This window comes from Embiotoca jacksoni, unplaced genomic scaffold (assembly GCF_022577435.1).
Source record: "Embiotoca jacksoni isolate LCO1_2020_lvr unplaced genomic scaffold, fEmbJac1.0.p SCAF_44, whole genome shotgun sequence".
Lineage (NCBI taxonomy): Eukaryota > Metazoa > Chordata > Actinopteri > Embiotocidae > Embiotoca > Embiotoca jacksoni.
In genome coordinates this window covers 694515-717138 of record NW_027185397.1, presented here as the reverse complement: position 1 = coordinate 717138, position 22624 = coordinate 694515, and the positions used below count along the sequence as shown (strand labels likewise).

Sequence of the window (22624 nt, the reverse complement as noted above, 5' to 3'; positions counted from 1 at the left end):
ATATTTTCAGTCCTTTACTCGAGAAAGTTACATTTTTATGTTTATTTATTAGCAATATTTTTTCTGATTTATGGCAATGATTTAAATCTGGTTTTCACTACCATATTGTTTTTACTAGGATGTAGTTTAATTTCTTGTGCTCATTTTTTTTTTTTTTTACAAAACAAAAACAGAACAGTTCTTACACTCACTGGCCAATTTTGTTTCAAGCGGCTCTAAAGGACTTTAATAATAACTTCTAAAAAAACTACTTAAATATTCAATAACTGCAGATTACATGGTAGTTTTGTGTTACTGTAAAATTATAACATGTGAAGTGTGCTCCCTTCTTTTCTCCTTCCTTCACAACAAGACTTGGTTAAAACTCAGTATTCACTGTAGATTCAACCTTGAAACAGATGTAGGAAACCGTGGAATTCGACTGCAAGTAAGAAAAAGACGTTCGCTTTTAAGTTTTCGTCCAAACAAAAAAACGTAAGTCCAAATTTTAAAGGAGGATTTAGCGGCATCTATTGGTGAAGTTTCAGATTGCAACCACCCTGAACATCCCTTGCTTCCCTTTCTCCTTCCAAATGTGTAAGAGAATCTATGCAGGCTGTGAAACTCGCAGATCAATTCACAAGTCTCGCTCTATAAGCAGTGTTTGGTTTGTCCCATCTGGGCTACTGTAGAAAACATGGCAGTGCAACATGGCTGCTCCCAGGAAGAGGACCCGCTCCCTAAAGGGGCTCATTTAAAGGTAACAAAACCACAAGAATCTTTAGATTCAGGTGATTTTACCCAAAAGAAAATACAATAATGAATATTATATTTCATGTTTTGCCAATAGATCCTCCAAAACTCCTGCAGACTGAACCTCTGATCAGGTCACGCTAGAAAACCCTCGTCAAGAGACACTAGTGACATGTTCATTTAACATATTAAATGGTATTTAAATTAATTCATAAAATGATTTGAATCAGGTAAAAGAAAAAAATGAAAGGTGATAAGGAAGTAGAACAGCTTTTTAGTTTTTACTGTGTTCTGGTAATTGAGAAACCTGCCACATAATTAAGAAATATGTGACAGTGATATACCAATATTTAATTATAAAGTCAATATTTGCACCATATGCAACACTGAAATATTCTGCCAGCTCTTCCCTCCAACAAAAATCCCACTCGCTACTTACTGTCCAACTTCATGCAGCTTCGGGGCAGGACACAGCAGATAATCATTACGCACAGTGCTCGGCTTGTGATCTGCAAAAACATTTCAAAAAAGATTGACATTAACCTCACAGATTATATCATACGATAAATAAAACAGATTGCATAAACTGTAGTTATTATAACGGTGTATATTTCCAGTGTGTGTCTGCATCTGAGTTTATATTCTATTAGTTGTTGTCATTTTATATTTTCTTTTCTGTAAAACGAGCCTATGCAATTTGCACAACAGCGGCCCCTGTGGACAGACGTGGTAACTGCAATAAAAGGCACACTGAATGATCCTGAGGCAGAATTTATTCTCCATAAACGCTGCTTTAGAAACACGCCAAGATATGAATTAAATCAGCATAAAAACCGTGTAAATGTATTTTATTCTCATGTGTGCCTTAAAATCTTTAAAACAGACTGAGCATCACATCTTTGTCATCACAACTAAACCCTGAAACATTTGTTCATATGAAATAAAAATATATTATAAGTTCTTGCGTTAGAAATCATTTTCAAACATCATTAGCAACTTAATTTGGAAATAACTTTTTTTGTTTCATGAGCACAAGCACTCAGTTTAATGAATTAAATACCACTTATATTGTAAACTTCATTTCTTTTTTATGTACACGTTTCTGTTGAATTCAGGAACGTAAAATAAATAGTCTTATTTTTAATATTTCAGAAATGTAATTCTGCATGAGGATAAAAAAAAATAAATAGATCACAGATTGGATTATAATCTCTGTGTGTGTGTGTGTGTGTGTGTGTGTGTGTGTGTGTGTGTGTGTGTGTGTGTGTGTGTGTGTGTGTGTGTGTGTTGATCAGAACACTTTGATAAAGGTCTGACCCGTCTTCAGTCGTGGAGGTCAGTCAGATTACTGATATTTTTTCTGTTTGTCTCAAAGAGGCTCCGACGGTTTCGGTGACGGAGACGATCGAAGCATCTGTTTCACATATGAGCTGTGTGAGCTCCATAGTTGCCATGACGCTTGTCCATAATTATGGAGGTGCCCCACTGTTAAAAAGGTCTGCACTGAACACATGCAAAAGCCAATGAGGGAATAAATAGCCCCAAGTGGGCGAATGTGAGACAGCCTAAACTGAGAAAGGACTAACAGGAAGACATCTGCTAATGGCCACTTCCTAATTTCAGATGAGGTTCTTTTTTAAAAGAGGAAAAAAAATATGCTCAAGTATTTTAGTCTAGTTGAAATGTTGAAAATCAAAAATAACTTGTCAGGGATGGAAGTGTTGTCATTGGCAGTCGCCGATCCCACAGATCCCACGGCCAAATGAGAGCTTTAAAAGATTGGCTCTCGATGCCAAATCCCGTTTCCTTCCTGAAAAAGGATTTCTGAACGGAACAGACTGCGAGCTCAAAATAAGGCGCACGGTGACCTACATAGCCTCCTTTCCTTTGTATTCAGAGCGTATCGATAAGACGCTGCTGGGAGATAACAGACATGTCCGGACCGCGCTCCGTTTACCGCCTTCAACCTCTGGATGATTCACATTACAGCGAGCTGAACAACAGGACTTCCTGACTGCTGAGATGTTCAGTGACCAAAGTTCCTGATTAGAAACGACGACGCCTTCGCAGACCGGGTCAACGGGGGTAAAGAGGGTGGAGGGTCTGTTACTGCTGAGTTAGCAAGTTAGTGTCTCCAGGGAAACCTTTGATCAGATCACAGGATGCAACGTATAAATTCATGGAGGACAATTTGCAGAGTTTCGGTGGCCCAGATGTGCTTCCAGCCCAGACTGTGTTTACACCGTCAGGGAAAAACTGGTTTTACTCAAAGTCCAATTAATCATGTTTTTCTCATCTTTCGACTGAGAGATGTGGAAGTTTACGAAAATAAAAAGAGAAGATTTTGTTGTCAAGCAAATAAATCATGTTTCTATAAAATAACATCCTTTTTATATTCATATACCTTCACAGAGCAACTTTAGCTCTTGATTTTGTGTGTGTGTGTGTGTGTGTGTGTGTGTGTGTGTGTGTGTGTGTGTGTGTGTGTGTGTGTGTGTGTGTGTGTGTGTGTGTGTGTGTGTGTTCTTAACAGCTTTTTTAATGTTACTTTTTATGATTTTGGACTTTCCTGTCTGGTATTTTTAACAGCACAAGCATTTTTTTATATTTGTTTTTAATTAAGACGCTACAAAAAGTCTGCAGAGTAAAATCAGTTTGCCAGAAAATGTGTGCAGTTTCGACGGGAGTGTGTGTTTCAAGTCTTTCTTCATTCATATGAAGTGTGAACTCCACCTGAAGATCTGGCTGCAGTGAACCATCGTAAACAGACGGGTGAGTTAGGAAGCGGTCTGTGTTGGAGGAAACCATGTCCATATATTTTGGAGCCGTCCAGGTCATACAGGCATCACAGCATGTTTTCAGTGAGGAACTGCACTCTTCTTTCTCTGAGATTTATTGTATTATTATTCCAGCTCACCGGTTAGCGCAAGACAAATATCTTCTAAAGATATTGCTAGCAGCTAGTAAGAAGGCTGTAACATCAAAACAGGCAACAGCCTGAACCTCCAACAAAGTCTGACTGGATAGATATCACGACTAACATTCAAGATATGGAGAGAATGGGTAATTTTTTTATTAAATCTGCAGGTTGATAAATTTGTGAAATACTGGGAAAAAAAAATGGTGCATGTAACCCAAAGAGATGACTACTGGCTCCTTAATGAATGAACTGACATGCATTTCCATCATTGTAATGTCTGATCAACCGCATGTTTCATAATGTTGCATCTTGGGTAAATGTTTTTTGTTTCTTTAGTAAAATAAAGTACATAAATTTTTTTTTTTTTAAATTCCATTTTGATTTGATTTGTCTTTTTTCCTGTGAGCGGTGCCGGAGGAGCATTTCGTGCCGCGGTTTGAACTTTGACCTCTGCGGTTCAGAGATGTGACCAGCCTCCACCCGTATCCACTACTTACTGAAGGTTTGCTGGTCGACTATGAAGCTGCAGACGACGCCCTCGTTGCTGCGTCCGAGGGCGAAGCCGTTCCCTCGGAGGACGATGTCGAAGGACTCTGTGGAGATGAGGAACCATAAACAGTTCGACTTTAGGGCAAAAAACTGCAAAAAGCTGAGATGATTTCAGTTTTCTTATGTTCGGTGGAGAGTTTGGTGCTCCGTCATGTGATTTTTACGCTGCCAACATGGATCTACTCCTCCTCTGTGAGCAGACTCTCCACTGCTTGAATCTGACAAATACAGTATCTCCAATATCTCTTGGAAAGATGGCAGAAGTTCAGTAAGCATGCAGGAAAAAAAAAAAAAGGATGAATCTTCAGCAGGAGGATCTCTTACCGTTCACACAGACACTGGACGGCTCCACGCTCAGGATCTCCGTGCACGATCGCTTTAATATCTGCAGGGTGAGGAAAAATAAATGAAATGGGTACATTACTGCTGGAGGGCCGAGAATAAATACATCAAGACCCCGCCGTTATCAGCTCTGTCAAGTTTAGAAAACAGATTAGGGAGCAACACCTGAGAGACGTCTCGCTGCCGACCGCGGCCTGGCGGCTAACGGAGAGCGCCGAGTGTCAGCGGCGAGGAGAACAGGAGGTACAACAGCAGCTGTGTCAGCCTTTATGGGGAAAGGCAAGACTATTACTGTTCCTCAGTTCTATTAAAAACCTCCGGGATCCTGCATTATCATATAAAGAGGGCCGTGTGAGCCCACTGTCATGGAGCCGCACGATCCGCTGCGATTCAATAAATCAACAGAGGACAAACTATGCAAATCCCAGAACACAGCGAGTAAGAAAGAAGCATATTAAGAGGAATATGGGACACTTGAACCTTTCATTTGATGTTGGGCGAAGCTTCAATCTGAGGACTGGGAGATGGAAGTGTTTACAGCAGCCTTATTAAATATGATGATTTGATATGGAACTGTTAAAAGGGGCGAGGGCTGACGATGACAGCTGGGAGGAAACGGATCTGCTGCTGCTCCTCTGAGCCACTATTCTCCCCGTCTAATTACTTCCTTGGCAGCGCACAGGAAATAAGAAAAAAGGGAAATAAAACAAAACTGAGTGTTTGCCTGTTTGAGCTGGAGATGGTGGGAAGACCCCGGGAAAGACGAGGTTCTCCCCCTGAGAGGAAAACTGCCTCTCACTCTTACAGCAAAAATACAGAAGTTTTTAAGGCGAGAAGTGATTTATTAGGGTTAGAAGAGCTACAAACTACATCCTCAGTGTTTGAGATATTTAAATAGAAGCTTTGAACACTGAGATCAGATCCTTTGTTTGGTTCAGTTCATTAATTTATCCGGGATCGAGTGACAAATATGATTTACGGGACGGAGGCAGTCGTCCAAATGTCTCAGCCAGTGTTGTAACTGCCGGAGAGGATGAGGATGCTTTTATTCCCTTAGTGGAAATAATTAAGTGGGAACGTTGACGAGGGAGGGAACTTTCTGTCTCGTTATTTAACATCCAAATATCTGCACAGGCTGTTAAATTCAGCTGTGTTCAGTAGCTGAGGGAAGTTAATGATAACGATGCCGTGCAATTGCAATTTGGGGTTTTCCCAAAAGGGCCTGCAGCTCAGACAACAAAGAGGAAGAATAAACGTCCCGACACGGTCCAGAAAAGCCAACTTCTCTTTCTGTGAGTTTTGTCATTCGATCACAGCGGCAGCGAGGATCCTGCAGCAAGAGGCTGCACAGATGATCTCAAATCCTCCAAATCCAACAGAGAAGAAAGGAGGCCAAGTAGTCAGGAATCCAGTATTACTAATCAGAGAGGAATGCTCCGGGTTTCATTTGGATGCTGGAAGCGTCACCGCGCTCAGCGCCTCGGCTTTCTGTTGTTGTCCTGGGCTTCCTCACGCAGCCACTCCAACAGTTTGGGGAATAATTGGTGTGTTGAAAGCGTGCAATAACACATATGTGACGTTAACGGCAAAGACTGTGTGCATCTTTAAGAGGCTTTAGACACACTTAATTCTTGGTATTACACTTGTTTTCAATGACTCGCATATTTATTTACTCATTTTGCACAAAATATATGGAATATAGATAACCTAGATTCAGTTTAAAAGACTCGAGAAGATACTTGGAGGTCGTATAATTTCTGCAATTGCATACATAGTATATTTGTTATCAATACATTTTTTTGTTCAAATAGATTGACATGACAAATCTCCATTTTTCCCATTTTCTTTTTGCAGCCAGGCATCGTTCCCATTTCATGTTTTGCAAAGATTGAGAGCCGCAGGTTTTACATGATCCTCCTGTAGCAGACAGCCTCATCAATCTTCCTTCACACTCCCTCCTAACTACAAACGAGTCCCGCCCTTTGGCTTCGTGTCCCTCCATCTCCTTCTGCTCTCTTTTCTCTGAACACTGCTGGCCTTGTCGGCTCTGACACAGATGTAAGTCCGGCCCGGGTCAGAGAGCTCTGCTGAATGACGGTGCCATACAACCCCACCTCTGCTGACAGCAAATGGAAAGTATCAGTAAGTGGTTGGCAGCGGAGGACGAGGCTGCACGGGAAACTTCATATAAACACAGTTAAAAGGGCTCCGACTCTGATAGTAACGTCACTCTGACAGGATGTGATCGCTGTATGATGCCGGCATTCAGTCACAACTATAATTAGGAAAAGAAAAGTTTAGATGCTGAACACATTAAAACAGAGTGAACAGGATGTCATCCGGACACTAACTGTTCGTAAAGCTGTTCCCGTTCCAGCGTGTAATTTGCTGCGGAGACATTTTCTCCACAACGAGCCATTATTTCCACAGACATTTTCCATGCAGCAACTTCACTGAGCTTTCATTCGTGACAAACTTTAACGAAGCCAAAAGAAACAACTCGTCCGGCCATTTACTCCAATTTACCAATAATCTGCACGACTTTACCACCTTAGTGGACACCGACATGTCCAGATGTTGAGATGAGACATTCAGCTGGAACTCACCTGTTAATCTCCCGCATCGACCACACACACACACACAGACACACACACACACACACACACACACACACACACACACACACACACACACACACACAGACACACACACACACAGACACACACACACACAGACACAAACCAACGGATCAACACACTCAGAGGGAAACACGGAGTCACAAACTTACCGAGTTGACGATGCCTTTGAGAGCGTGGAAGCCATCTTTGACAGGAAACACATGGTCTTTGGTGTCCGCAATTTCAGCAAGCTGTTGGTACGATGAGAGAGTGGAGTAAACAAGGCGTGCTGCTGGTTTAACACTGCTTTCCTCTTTTCCTCTTTATGACTGAGCACTGTCTTTTCCTTTCATATCACAGGCAGGAGGAGACGGAGCAGATGGCATGACTGTGGCAAACACTTTCCTCAACTATTCAAAAAAAAAAAAAAAAAAAATATCACTGCGCCACAAACTGGGAGCAACATTGTCTTTGTTTTTGACTTAATAAGCACTCATCACGGGATGGTTACCAATGGTTACCAAGGGTTACCAATGGTTACCGGGGACCATGTTGGAGGAGGGACAGTAAAGTGACTTGAGGAGCTGAAGCTCGGACAGCCTGACATCATCATCATCATCATCATCATCATTGTTATTATTATCCGAGCTCAGATTAAATGTTGAGGAGGAGACAAATACTGAAGACAATAAAAACAATGTGAACGGTGTCGTTGGCCAATTAAAGATTTCACAGCCAAAAAAAACGATGCTTCTTCTCCACAGTTTCTAATTATTATTATTAATAGTTACAGCCCCAATACATTGTGTTTAACAGAATCTACTGATGGTCACATGACCCCGCTGGTCTGTGCACATGTAAAGTCTATTTACTCACTTGTTCCACTTCTAAGAGAGTAACTTAATTAAAACACAATGTCATTAACAGAGAAAACAAATCATACAACACCAAAGAATTCACTTCTCATGTCTTAAGAAATTAATAAATATGCACTTTAAGGAGAAATACATGATGAGGGACACTTTTTCTGTAATTCTTCTGTTTTGTTTTAGTGTCTGTTCCCTTTTTCACTTATTTATCATATACTGTTGTATCATGAGGAGTGTAAAATACATTTTCACAGCCAATCGAGTGCAAAAAATACCAGCGATTGGTTCAAATATGCACTTTCTCTTGTCTTTGTTGCATGTCATATCTCTCTCTGTAATTCATAAATAAATAATGCCAAACATATCTTCAATAAAACAGCCAAAGTATATCTGTGAATCACTGCAGACAGCGAGAGACCTGAAACTATAATAATATACAGAAACTGCAGTCCTGCAAACTCCAGAACTCCCCTGGATTCACAGGACTCCACCTTATTTTAGCAACAAACAAAAAAAGAGGATTTCAAACTAAATATGCAGATGAAATGCTTTTTCTCTGCCGTGAGTCAGTTAGTATTTTTTAATCCATTGTTAGTGACATGAATTTAAGCTGAAGCCTCTGTTGTCCGTTGCGGGAACACAAAGGGAGAGTTTGCAGGTGGAACATCACTCCGCACGTCTTCCCCACTCAGGTGATAACACTGATGTTGTTTACCTTTCTTGTCACTCTTCCAACATGAAGACGTGTGTTACACAGAAAGCCTAATCACCGAGCACACATTCAGCTGCTGCAGATTAAAACAGGAGCTCTCTTACCTGCTGCTCGTCAAAGTCCTTGATGCCCACACAGTAAACGCGAGCGCCGTATTTCCTTGCTTCATCGGCCTGCGGTTCAAAATGAAAGTGTGGATGATGTGCAACAGGTTGAATGGAAAGAGATCAAAATAAGACGCTATGAAAGTGAATACATGCCGGACAGAGTTCAGTGATTAAATGAATAAATATGAAAGTCAGAGTGAAGCTCACCTCCTTCACGGTGAGCTCGTGCACGTAGACCACCAGCTTCCCGTCCGTCAGAGCCAGGATGATGCTCGACGACTTGGTCGACTGTTTCTGGATCTGAACTGAAGCCTTCGGGGTCACAGCGAGGACAAACATTGGTCCAGATATCGCAAACATTGTTCACGATCAAATGTCTTTAATTATTGGAGAGGGTGAACTGACCTCTTTGATTCCTTCGTGCATGTATGTTTCACCTGCTGGATTAACAGCTCGCAGGCGCTTCAGACCTTCTTCGATCTCGTATCTTAAAACACACATCAGATTAAAGGTCATCCACTTGGTCTTCACAGTGCTAAAAATATATCATAACATTTCCAGATATGTTTATTTCTCTGCGCTCTGGTTGAACGTTTTGGTTCTTGAAAAACAGGAAGTTAAACTTCATTGATAATCACTTTCTGTACTGAAGCTTCTTGATGTGCTTTAAATCTGCAGTCACGACCGCGCTGATGAATCAACGCAAGAAAACATGTTAACGAGAGAAGAAGAGTTGTTTATTCACTGAATCTCAGTCTTTTTCAGGATATAGAGCCTGAGTGGAGATTTGACCTCTGACCTCGACCTCATGTCACCATGCAAACATTATACTGAACAGAAGGTTCAGATGTTGAGGCGCCTGACTTTTGTTTTATATTTCTAGCATTACCCTTTCTGTTCACTTTTCTGTTCCCCATGAATTTTTAAGCTCATAGGTGTTTTTGGTACAAAGCTTTTCACGAATTAAATATTCTGCACAATTATTATCACCCTTAGAAACACACTGACTCTTGAGCAAAATATTTATCAAATGGGAGCATGTTTCTTATCGCTGGCGTGGCAGCGAACGGTTCCCTCTCCTGTATTTACAGATCTATAGTACTTTACATTCAGCTGTTCTGTCAGCTATTTTTATCACCCAGTCTTTGAATTCATCATCTTGTAGTCAAAGCTCGTCAGGAATTTACATTTTCCTGACGCAGTAGTGGAAAAACGTGAAATATCAGACCACGTCGAAAATAGAATATTTTGATAAATGGCACCTAAAACACATAAAAGAAAGAAAGAAAGAAAGAAAGAAAGAAAGAAAGAAAGAAAGAAAGAAAGAAAGAAAGAAAGAAAGATGACCTTATGATGACCTGAAACATGTTTCTTTCATAAACATCAGTTCATTTTAAACAGATCTGATTCTCTGGGGTCCATTTTTCATTTTCTATTCTTTGTTGCTGCTCTGAGTTCATCATGAAGACAAAGTCCGAATTATGTAACAGACAAATATATCAGCATGAGGAAATATATACGAGATGTTGTTTAAATATTCATCTAATCATATGTGTCATGTTTTACAGGAAATGTTGGTGAGAATCTGACATGATGATCTGTTTATGTTTATGTTAACCCTGCAAATTAATTATCTGCAAATGATCCCAGTTCAGAACTCAGATAAATAAAACCATAAAACTCTGCTGATCTCTGACCACCACAAACACCTGAAGAAGGTTTAAACCATTTGTAATCTCATGGCTGCTTTTAACACAAAATGTAAAACCTGTGAAGACGTTTTATGTTTGAGTGTCATGAGTTGAGCGTGAGGTCAAAGTTCAGAGGTCAGTACCTGTTTCCGGTCAGAGGCAGCAGGACTTCTGCTTGTGCTGAGAAAACGATGAAGGAGACTCTCATTCTCGGGCTGAAGAGAAAAACAAAAGTTAATAGAAAACACGGCATTTCTTCACAACGTCCCACGCAGAGCTGGATCCTGTTTTAGAGCAGCAGAATCAGTTTCTGACATTATTTTTAGCATTTTTATTTACTTAGTGCATAAAAGCATCACTTCTGTCCATTGAGCTGTTTTTCAAACCGCCTCCCCCTCAGACAAACATGAAAACTACTCGCTGTGACTGACAGGTTCATATAAAGATTTCACATGAGTTCAGTTCAGTTAAAAAAAAATTAAAAAACACATAAATAATGAAGCAAACAGAAGGCGCTGTCTTAATGTCAACTAATATTAGTGGATGACTTAAAGCAGCTTCTGTGGGCTCGAGGAAGTGATTATTCAGACAGGAAGCATGTTGTGGTGAGGAGGCATACATAAACACACACACACACACACACACACACACACACACACACACACACACACACACACACACACACACACACTGTATGTTTTGGACCTGTGTCTTTAAGGGCGTTAACTGTCACCAGAAGCTCTGATGTGTCTCTGAAGTTTAGTCTTCTCTGATGTTTACATTCAGTAACCTTCAGTCACATCAGAGCACTCAGAAATATCCAGCTCACAAATATTAACTGATTATTTTAACAAACACAGCTGGTTTCTGGGTAAATATCCAGCTTCAGTTAGTAGAAACAGAGACGAGGATGTGAGAATACATCTGAAAACTCTTTCAAAGCGCCTCTAATTCAGCCAAATCATCTTCCACACGGGAACGAAAAAGTGCAAATACAACCAGACAGAAATTCACAAGATCCACAATTTGCGACGATGAATATTAATTGAATATTTCTGATGTCATTGCCAATACAATATCTGAGTTTCGTATCAAAAATAAAAAGTAAAACATTTGAATTAATAAATTTCCTTTTAACCAAATCCATGTACGTGATGATTAAAACTTCTCCAACACGCGTCGTTACTGCTGCTCCACTTTAACTTCATAAAGGAGGATGAAGTTTTTCACATCTTTTCAAACACTTTCAAATAATGTTGTGCTTTTAGCATTCAGATGAAATGCTCCTACATGTTAATTAAAAATTCGATAAACTCTTCAGATAATATCCACGAGGCTGTTTTTCAATTGAAGACTAACATCGGTAGTTTAATAAAATGATGACTGATCCACATTAAACACTCTGAGGGAACAATGCAACATGACCAACCTTTTAACACCCAGTTAGGAAGTAATGTGTAATTATAACTTTGTTATTATTGGTTTCCAATCAGCTCGACACAATCTGAGGGGAAAATGGGAGATCATAAAAATAAAAAATAAAAACGAAGTACCAGATGAATCAATACTCGAGTACAGCAAGTACTCCAGTAAATGTACTTTAGTTACTTCCCACCTCAGCGGATGCCGTCCCACAGAGCGAGTTAAACTTCAGATAATTAAGCGCACAAGTGTTTCCTTCAGAGATCCGAAGCCTTCGCAGCATAAGGAGAGGTGCTGATATTTCTCACCCACATGACACATGGCCCAGTCGCGATCCTCCCCCGCAAACATAGCGCAATCTTTAAGCCACACGGGCAGATTTGGCAAAGGGAGCGGTAGCAGCCGTATACATCCACATCCTGTCTGCAACTTCCACAGTCATATGTGGACTAAAAACTCACCACGGAGGGAGAAGTGGTGGGTGGCGACTTCACGTCAAACTTTAGCTTTTCAGGAGAGCTTATGTACATGGAGATATTTTCTATCACTAAGGAAGACTTGGGATAAAGAGGCGCTGGTGCCAAGGACAAATCAGAGGGTGGTGGTGGGATTTTTTTTTCTCTTCGAGGAGGAGGAGGAGGAGGAAGAGAAGGAGGGGGAGGGGGGTGATGAAGGAGTCCAGTTTGCTCCACATGGCGGAACAGAAGTGCTCTTGGTGAGCGAGCATTGTTTAGCAGATTGTCCTCGTCGCCTTCCAGTGTTCTTTTGCTTTACTGTACATTGTCTGCCTGTCAGCCGCTCGCCGGTGGAAGCGGGATAAGTGTGGAGCCGGACCCCCCCGGTGCAAATGGCCATTCTCACAGCCCAGAAGACTGCTCCTCTCTGCCACCCACTCCCACCTGGTGCCTTTGCTATTTTCTTCAACCAACCACTTCATTCTGGCTGGGTCGCCGCCGTCTGTACTGTGCTGGCAGGCGCAGTTTGACTCAAACGTTATGCAAGCTGAACGCTTCAAGCCGCTTTCTAACGTTTTGGTTTTTGGTTTTTTTAATGAATTATGAGCAAAAAGGATGTCGTGGATTTTGCAAAATGATAGTTTGAAAAACAGATGGGAAGTCCTTTAAATCTGTGCAGCAGGCCGAAAATGACGGTGTGGACATTTATCCCAGAAAACCGCCGTGCTGATATCAAGCAGATGTAAAATAAAGGGATGCAGCAGAAAGTGTTCTTCTGTTTTCCCAACTCATAAATCTTTGTTTCAATTTCCTGCGATCAGTTGTTGTAGAGAGGACTTTGTAAAATAAATTCTGGTACTTGTGATTTTATCGATTTACGACAAACATTTCTATCTGAATCCATGTTGTTAGCAGCATTTCCTCCTTGCAAACCTTCACTCCGTGCAGGTCTTTCAATATATAAGGATTATGAAACCCACATTATTTTTTCAAATTTCCAAAGACAATACACGACTTTGACACGAGTAACTTCATACTTGCCTCACAAATCGGTCAGTAAGATTCTTCACAAAGGAGTAAATCTCGAACCAGTCGGTGGCGACGCTTCCAGACCTGAGAGAAGAAAACAACAGTCAGCTCGCAGCTCATCGGTGGCAGCAGATTGTGTGCTGGGGAGTAAAATACTGTACACTATTTGTGCTTTGTACCATAACCACAGTTGGACATTAACACCAGCCACATGCTGGATGATTGCACTGTTAAGTCTGTGTACTATAGCAGCCACCTCAGCTGTTAGATCCCTCAAATGTTCACAGGAGCTTTCTCTCTCTACAAATCTAGTTGGCCGATAAGAGTTTGTTTCCAAAATAGGAATAGAAGAATCACTATAGGGATTTATTTTATGAGCAGGATGTCATTAGAAAGAGGTTCAGGAAACAAACTACGAGTCAGTTCAAGTTCATTTGTTCAGTTTAGTAACACATGCGAGCTCTCAAAACTCAAAGCCTCCCGCTGATCCGAAATTCTGCAGAGAGATTTGACAGGAGCTCGTATTTCTCCCATGTTAGCTTCTCTTCACTGGCTCCCTATAAAATAGGTTCAATGGGAATAAAACTTAAAGTCCTTGTCTTTATTTACGAATCCCTTAATGACAAAGATTTATATCTCAAAGACCTCATAGTACTCTACCATCCAAACAAAGTGCTTTGCTGACTTCATGATTCAGTCCCATCTCAGGAACCAGCTCCATGAACCCGTTCTGGATCAGGAGACAGACACGCCCTCTACTTTTAAGATTCGGCTAATAGTTTCCTTTTTAAAAGCTTTTAGTTTGGAGTGACCCTGAACCATCCTGCAGGTATGCTGTTATAGGCCCAGGCTGCTGGGGGAACTCCCTGTCAATCAAACAGAAACGCCCCCCCCCCCCCCCGAGCTGGGGGAGGAGCCAGCGGTGGATCTGACCGATCTGATCGGAAACCTGACGATACTACGTCCCGCCCACCGATAGCTGTAGCCTGACTGCACCACAGACCTGTCAATCAAACAGACACGCCCCCAAAAACAGGTCTTCTTGAATCTTCTTTTCTAATGAATGAGGGATTATTTTCAGATGGACCTCCAGAAAACTAATAAGAAGGAGTGACTTTAGCTAACAACACCGAGAAAGATGGCATACGGTATTAGTACTTCTTCCACTGTCTTCAGACTCATTAAAACTAATGAGGACGAGGTGATTGCAGAAGACGAAGCATACATTTTGTCACAAGGACACATCGGTGTGAGGTGGGAGTCAACCTGTGGCCCCTCGGCCCCTCTCGCCCCTCAATAAGTCAAATCCTACTACAATGAACACAGCGTGTAAAATGTGCCCTTGATGTAACGACAAAGAGGTAATTAAACCAATAATTACAATTCTCTGTATGTGCGGAGAACATAAAACAGAAGAGTTTGACCATTAGGGGGCTCATCTTTCATGGCTCCTCTTCCTCCTCCCCCGCTGCCCAAAGACAAGGTCACACAGCGGAAAGGAAACTTCCACCAACCTTTGACAATAACCCGAGTATCAGCGGCAATTAGCAGCGCTTAATTGTGGTTAAGTGTTCCTGACTACATCTGCACGATCTCAGTGGAAAGATTTACTGGCTCTCTCATTTACATGTGGAGGCTCAGAGTTGATAAATCGACCTGTTTATGGGGAGTTTTCTAATTTATCAGGAATGATCTTCTCATTAAATTCTTACAGATATCGATATGGAGGTATTTCTTTTACAAAATACGAGGTTTTTTTTATTTGTCAGTTCATCTAGTGAGACTACCTGATCAATACCAGTGTCTTACTGGCTGCTACTTTGATATTAAATTATATGAAGCTAGAGGATTTTATTCTGGCCCAGTAGTTGTCAGTTACATACTTGAGTTAGCAGAATAAATATGGGGTTGAAAAGTGAAAGACTTCACTCGTTTACTGTCCTGAGGTGACTCCACCTGCCACCTCCAGACCTGGATCACAGACTCAGAACTCGACTATCAGTAAAACCTAAATAAATAAAGCTTACAGTGACATTAGAAGTATCACTTCACAGGAGGTGTCCTTGGAAAGAGCAACAAACCAAACAGCAAAAACTTCCCTGACCTTTAACCTCAGATAGAAACATCATATCTTCGTGTTACAATCAACCATCAGTGATGTCATCAACCAGCAGTGATGTCATCAACCAGCAGTGATGTCATCATCCATCAGTGATGTCATCGTTGGTTTGTGAACGTTGTGAATCCTCCAGTTCAGATTCTGTCCGTCACCATCTTTACTAGTTCAGAGCGGTTCGGAGCAGGAAGTGACCATATTTGGACGAGCTGGGGGAGGAGCCAGCGGTGGATCTGACCGACCTGATCGGAAACCTGACGATACTACGTCCCGCCCACCGATAGCTGTAACCTGACTGCACCACAGGCCTGTCAATCAAACAGACACGCCCCCAAAAACAGGTCTTCTTGAATCTTCTTTTCTAATGAATGAGGGATTATTTTCAGATGGACCTCCAGAAAACTAATAAGAAGGAGTGACTTTAGCTAACAACACCGAGATAACTGATGGACACATTTTATTCACTTTGGATTTGATGAGAGAAGTTGAATGGGAGTCTATGGAGCCGGAGGCTTTTTGGAGCCGACCTCTAGTGGCACTCGCTGGTATTGAAGCTGAAGACACTTCTGGATCAGAACCGTTTTTCAGACCTGAAGCTACGAACACTTTTATATCCAGTCTGTAGTTTTATATCCAGTCTGTAGTTAGAGTACAAGAAAACAGACATTTATTTGCACTGAGATGTTGATGACTGCTTGCAGCAAATCTTTCAGCACAAACTGCTGGCATGAAGAATTTACACTTATCAGTCCCATCAGGAAGTCCAACAGTAGAGATATTTTATCTGCAGGGATAAAGTAAACTCACCACTCATTCAACATTCTGGCAAACTGGTAAAGTGCCGAACACCAGATATACATTTCATATATAAACTTTTATATCTGAACCAAACCGAACACACAACTTGCAAATGCACACAAAAATGCAGATCAAACTAAGATCGTTGCACTTCGTGAAACTTGTGCCAATAATCTTGGTCATCATCCTGTAATTTAGTAATTTAGATGAGGGCGGGGTGCTTTGAAAATGGGTCAGGGGAGCAGTGGTTCAGCTCCCCGGTCCTGAGCGATGGCACCGCTCCAGGCCGGGGGGGACAGGATTAAAAACAGTTGCTGTCAAGGCTGTAAACTCTGTGTGATATACTGGAGGTATTTTTGCATGACGCTGCTGCAGCACTGCAGAGCTCTGCTGACTTGACTGAATGTGGCTGTGAAGGATCTGCATGATGTCTGAAGACTCGGGGAGCGATGCAGTCCCAAAATCTGTTTCTAATGCTGATACAGTTCTTTTTGTTTTGTTTGCATGACTCACGCGCAACATTGGAGGACGTGTCATACACTTCACGGTTTGTTTTTGGGAATGTTCGAGGATTAAATGGTCACATATGTTCAAGGAATATGTGACAGTGTTGAAATTCCCACAAGTTGACCTCCTTGGATTGAGAGTATTAAAAAATGGGATGTAACATTGATTACAGAGATTACATTTTTAATGAACCCTGCTTCACTGTTCAGGCAGATATTTATTTCCATCTCCTCCCATGTTGAAACAATGAAAGCTGAGCAGCAGCTCAACGTCCCATCAACAGGTGCAGGTTGGGTTGTGGTCAGGGCTGTGCAGGCCTGAATCAATGATGTAATGATGAAGCAGGAAGGAGCCCAACAGACTCCTGCAGCTTTTCTATTGACCGTCATTGGATGCTGTGACACCGCGGGTCACCACGAGGCCGAATTAAGTACCACATCTGACTTCAATGGTGTCACCCGTTTCCTCAAACACTAGGCTGCGTAGAAAATGTTCAGAAGGAATAACTGGAATCAGAAGTTATCACAGGAAACGGTGACGCGCGCACCAAAGCGCACCAAACTCCCCAAAACTCTCCAGCAGCATCTCGTCCTCCTCCGCAGGCCACAGCAGCAGGTCGGAACAAACACCAGTTGAACTCATCATGTTACCGTCTCTGGAGGAACTTCCTCAGCTCGTTTCTTTTTACTTACTTGTCGAGAACGAAGTAGAGGTCGTAGGCTGCGTGACAGGACGCTTCCTCCGCCCAGCAGGACGAGGCCAACAGCCCCAGCAGGAGCACAGCAGCCGCCGCCGAAGTCCACCGACTCTTCCCGGGAGGACGCTTCTCCTCCGCGGGGAAATGACGATACAACTTTTCCATCATTTACGGCCTCAAACGAACCGGTACGAGGTCAAAACGAAACACTGTTGAACTGTTGACAAGAGTGCAGAGACGGTTTGGTAGGAGACAGCAGCTACATGCCCAACTCCTCCACAACAACACAAGTTAACCGATCGACCTGCAAAATAAAGGAAAGCACGCGCCGACGTCATCAGCGGTGATTTCTACATCGTCCTGAGTCACGGCTCGTTCACTCACATCCTCCGTATAAACCAGCCCGGCCCCCTGGCTCGTCCTCACTGTTTAGCAGATAACCCGAATCACTCCGAGGAGCAAACTTATCTCTGCTGAAGTACACACCAAGGCGAAAAGTTAGGCTGCCTTCAGGTGCACCTTCATGGCTCGGATTACGCAAAGCTCCAGGCCGAATTTACTGCAGTCATTCTGACAAACTTATTTAAAGTCTTAACACCCACTGGGTTCTGAACACATCACCCAGCAAAATATATTCTTTAAAAAAAAAAGTACCCCATATTGTTGTGTTATAAACGTTTACCCAAATTGGAATTCTAATATTTCGACATCACTCAAAGGCATCTTCAGTTTCCAGTCCAGTGCGCATGCCTGAGATGGAACCAGCTGTTTTACTGAGGCAATGCTGGAGTTCCCATTGCGCACACACTCTGCGCACACCCAACAACATCTGTATCAACCTCTGATTCAGGCTACATGATAATGACACATTAAAATATTCACAAAGCACAAATAATTACGTTTTCTCTTCGTAGTTCAAAACAGCGTTCTGGACAACTAATGCTGGAATTCACGTTTGGTATGAAAGTTACAAAAAGTAAGTATTTTCTTTATGTTCCACTGAAATTATTTATAATATATATCTCAAAAACATGTGAGGGATTTTTTTTTTTTCAGAAGCTTGTTCCAAAACAAGGGTGAGACAGAATTAACATTCTTCGTGAAAAATGCATTTGTGTTGCTGTTAAAACCATATTTGACTTGCAAACAATGATACTTCCTGTTGCACAGTAGCATTTAACACACAAAAAGAATCCCGGATACTAAAAGAAACGGTTCAATTATGTCCAAGCTTTTACACTATATTTAAAAACCACACAAAGTCAGGCATGACAACATTCATCTTCCCCTTTTCTCATGATAGCATAATTTCCCCAAATTCAAATCCACAAGAATTTGGGGAAATTATGCTATCATGAGAAAAGGGGAAGATGAATGTTGTCATGCCTGACTTTGTGTGGTTTTTAAATATAGTTGGTTGAGAGCTTCTCATTGAAATCAGCTCAGCTCGAACGATGACAGCAGCACACTTCATCTCAAACAGTATGAACATGTGGCAAACAAAGCATCCAAAACTCTCCCAACACAGAGAGACGAGAGGAAACAGAACGTCTGGTGGAGAGGACGAGGCTGCAGATGTGAGGTCTGCCACGTGTGACATCAAACATGTTTCAGGACAAAGAAGTTCCTGTCAAAGTATTTGTGATGAAGGGTGAAGTGTCTTCATAAGCTGTTTTATGTGTTGTGTGTTTCATCCAGTTCATATCTTCATTCCTTCTCTTATAGCTCTCATGTTCAAAGAGGGTGAAAATCATCATACTGTACATAATAATAATAACAATAATAATAAACTTTATTTAGCACCTTTCATTCAAGACATGCAGTTCAAAGTGATTCACAGCAAGAAAATGACATGCAGTGTTTCACATAAAAACAGATCAAAAGGAACATTTAAAAATATAGAAAAAAAAAAATCTAAAAATGAAATAAGGCAACATGCATTTCAAAGACAGTTCAAAGTGCAGGAGATCTTCAGGAGTAAATAGTTAAAGGCTAAAGTAGACAGATATGTTCATTTAAAGGTGTTTACTGAACTTTCCTGTCTGATATCTGCAGCTAGTTTGTTCCACAGATTCTGAGCAGAACCGACAGAACCTGCTGAACCTCCAGTAAACCAGCAGCAGATGATCTCCGTGTTCCTGAAGGCTCACAGTTCACCAGAGAGTTGGAGATGTAACTCGGTCCGAGCCCACGAAGAGCTTCGTACGTGAGGAGGAGGAGGAGCTTAAAGTCCGTCCTGTGTGTTACACAGCAGCCAGAACTGGACTGATGTTCTCTCCTCTTGGTTCTGGTTAAACACTCGAGCTGCAGAGTTCTGGATGAGCTGAAGTCTCTCTGTTGTTTTCTTTTGAAGGCCAGTAAAAAGTGCATCACTGAAAAAATGAAGGCACAAATCGGCTTTTTCAGCATTTGTCTGATTTATAAACAGACGGCTGTTTCTAAGATGGAAGAAAGACGTTTTCGTCATTGTTAATGTGGGACTTGAGACTTTGATCTGAGTCTAAGATAACAAAAAGACTTGTTACCTCTGATTTGATCCTCACAGTCAGTTGCACCAGATTACTTACCAAGATTTCTCTCTTTGTTTTGGGGCCGATTGGGAGGATTTCTGTTTAATCGTCGTTTGATTTTAGAAAATTATTGCTCATCCATTTATGTATTGCTGAATACAAAATTGAATAACTATACAAATAGACACAGGTGTGTCGAACTCTTGATCAATTCCTTAAAGCCAACTGGTAACATACCAGTCTAATATGATTAACTGCAGTTTAATACAGCTGAGCAGCTGATCTTTGGTTTCTTGTCGTACATTTTGAAGGTGTGCGAGCAGCACTGAGCCTCCCAGATAGGATGTGTAACAGTGCCGGAGCACTGGGAATTCTCTGTTTAACATTTAATTAAATTTCCCTTTCTATTCAGAACCACAGGTGCCTCCATCTTCAGCATGGATGGCTCATTGTGCGATTTAAATCCCCAAACCTGGACGACTTAGTGCACTGCTCTACACATTGATCTACAGCGGGAGCTGAAACCTGAAATCTGGCAGTGCAGCACGGAGCTGTATGCACGAAACCAAAGCCAGGCTCCGCCCACCGAGCTCCACAGCACCATTTAACCGAATGCAATGTGAACATGTGGCCAAGGAGCAGTCCAAAACCAAGTCTTCAAGGCAGATAATGAAAATGTTTTTACATTTGTATCTGTTGACTCTCCGTGAGTAATGAGTCCGGTGTGTCTGACTAACATCCCCTCAGGTTACGTTAATGACGCCTTTCATCAGCTGGTGTTTTCCAGGAAACTGTAGGTTTGGTCTTATTTCGTCATGTCTGCTGTTTGAACACAGTGTATTTCACTGGCTGTGCTGTGATGTCACAGCTGCTCCTGAGCTCTACCTGGTTTACCTGTATCTTCTGCAACACATGTCCTCAGTACAGGCAGAATTAACTGGTTTTATATATTTACTGCAGTTTCTGGTTTTACATTTGCAGGTATGTCACAACAGCTGGCATCATCAGTGAGAGCCGTGTGCAGTAAATCCAGTCTGAAGTCCACGATCATTCAGAGGTGTTGCCGTTTGTTCTTTTTATGAAATCAACACCTATTTTTTTCCGTAAGCATTTTTCACTGTAATCGTGTCACAACATACTGAACTACGTTTAATTGCAGCGGTTGGAAAAAGTCATCGACTCGTTCACTGAGTCACAAGTAAGTCAAGTCCCTTGTTCTAAAATTAGTGACTTCCCTTAATGAATTTACATAGAAACTGTGTAAAAATGACAAAATGTACTGAAATAATCAATAATTTTTTTTTATTTCATACAACATTTAAAAGCACACAGGGTTTAAACAGTGTTTAAATCCCATGATGCAACAACAAGCGATTCTGATATTTCAGCAGCATGTTTTGCATGTGTTAGTCTGTCCCTGCGTTCTAGTATCCATACTACCATACTACCATACTACCATATTACTATATTACCATACTAACATACTAACATACTAACATACTACCATACTAACATACTAACAAACTACCACACTAACGTACTAACATACTAACATACTAACATACTACCATACTAACATACTACCATACTACCATACTAACATACTAACATACTAACATACTACCACACTAACGTACTACCATACTAACATACTACCATACTACCACACTACCATACTAACATACTAACATACTACCACACTAACGTACTACCATACTAACGTAATACCAGACTACCACACTAACATACTACCATACTAACATACTACCATACTAACGTACTACCATACTAACATACTACCATACTAACATACTACCACACTAACACTAACACATCCGGTTGTATTCTGCAGTCTGCAGGTCAACATGATGCTCTGGATGTTCTGACCCACAATCCTCTGCAGCGGGAGATACGTCACATCGACCGAGTTGCTGAGACAGTTGTTGGCGCTAAAGCTCCGCCCACAAAAGGAAGAAGAAGAAGAGGCAGTAAAAGGAAGCGTACTCGTTCCAAATCGCATCCTTTTTCTTTTTCTTTCATATGTCGCACTATGAATCACAACAGATGTGACCAAGAGGCTCAAAGGTCAAGACACATCTTTATGATGAAGTAGTATGACCCAGTTGTACACATACTACATGCAACAGTACGTACTTTTTACGGGGAGTTGCAGTACGTACTAAAAGTAAGAATAAATAGTACGTGATCCTAAACGCAGGGTGTTATTAATGGACATGTTAACACAACAGCTCTAAACACACAGCAACATTTTAAAAAATAGTGTGCATTTATACTATCTAACAACATTAAAGATGACATTATGTCTATACGTCTATACTATGTTTTCTTTTGATATTTTGCTCAGTTTCTGTACCTTAGAAAGGGTTCATCCTGTTTTAATGCCATTACATGTCCTATAAGATCTTTTTTTTTTGTTTAATTGGAATGCATTATTATAAAAAATCCTGATAATTTTAAGCTCTTATTTCTCTCTGCTTTCATGAAATACTATCACTTCATTAAGTATGAGAGCAAAAATAATCACTCCGG

At 41.3% G+C, this 22624-nt stretch overlaps 1 protein-coding gene across 1 annotated transcript in view; it reads right to left on the bottom strand.

The window, feature by feature from the left end:
• The window catches only part of antxr2a (ANTXR cell adhesion molecule 2a), a 77810-nt gene extending 59808 nt beyond the window's left edge, over nucleotides 1–18002 (bottom strand). Inside the window, 10 exon segments of the mRNA XM_069169360.1 lie at nucleotides 1172–1241; nucleotides 4150–4245; nucleotides 4526–4586; nucleotides 7332–7412; nucleotides 8847–8915; nucleotides 9057–9161; nucleotides 9255–9336; nucleotides 10684–10755; nucleotides 13459–13530; nucleotides 17560–18002. Coding sequence (XP_069025461.1) covers nucleotides 1172–1241; nucleotides 4150–4245; nucleotides 4526–4586; nucleotides 7332–7412; nucleotides 8847–8915; nucleotides 9057–9161; nucleotides 9255–9336; nucleotides 10684–10755; nucleotides 13459–13530; nucleotides 17560–17732 — 881 coding nt within the window. The 5' untranslated portion in view covers nucleotides 17733–18002.
• Nucleotides 18003–22624: the final 4622 nt, after the last annotated feature.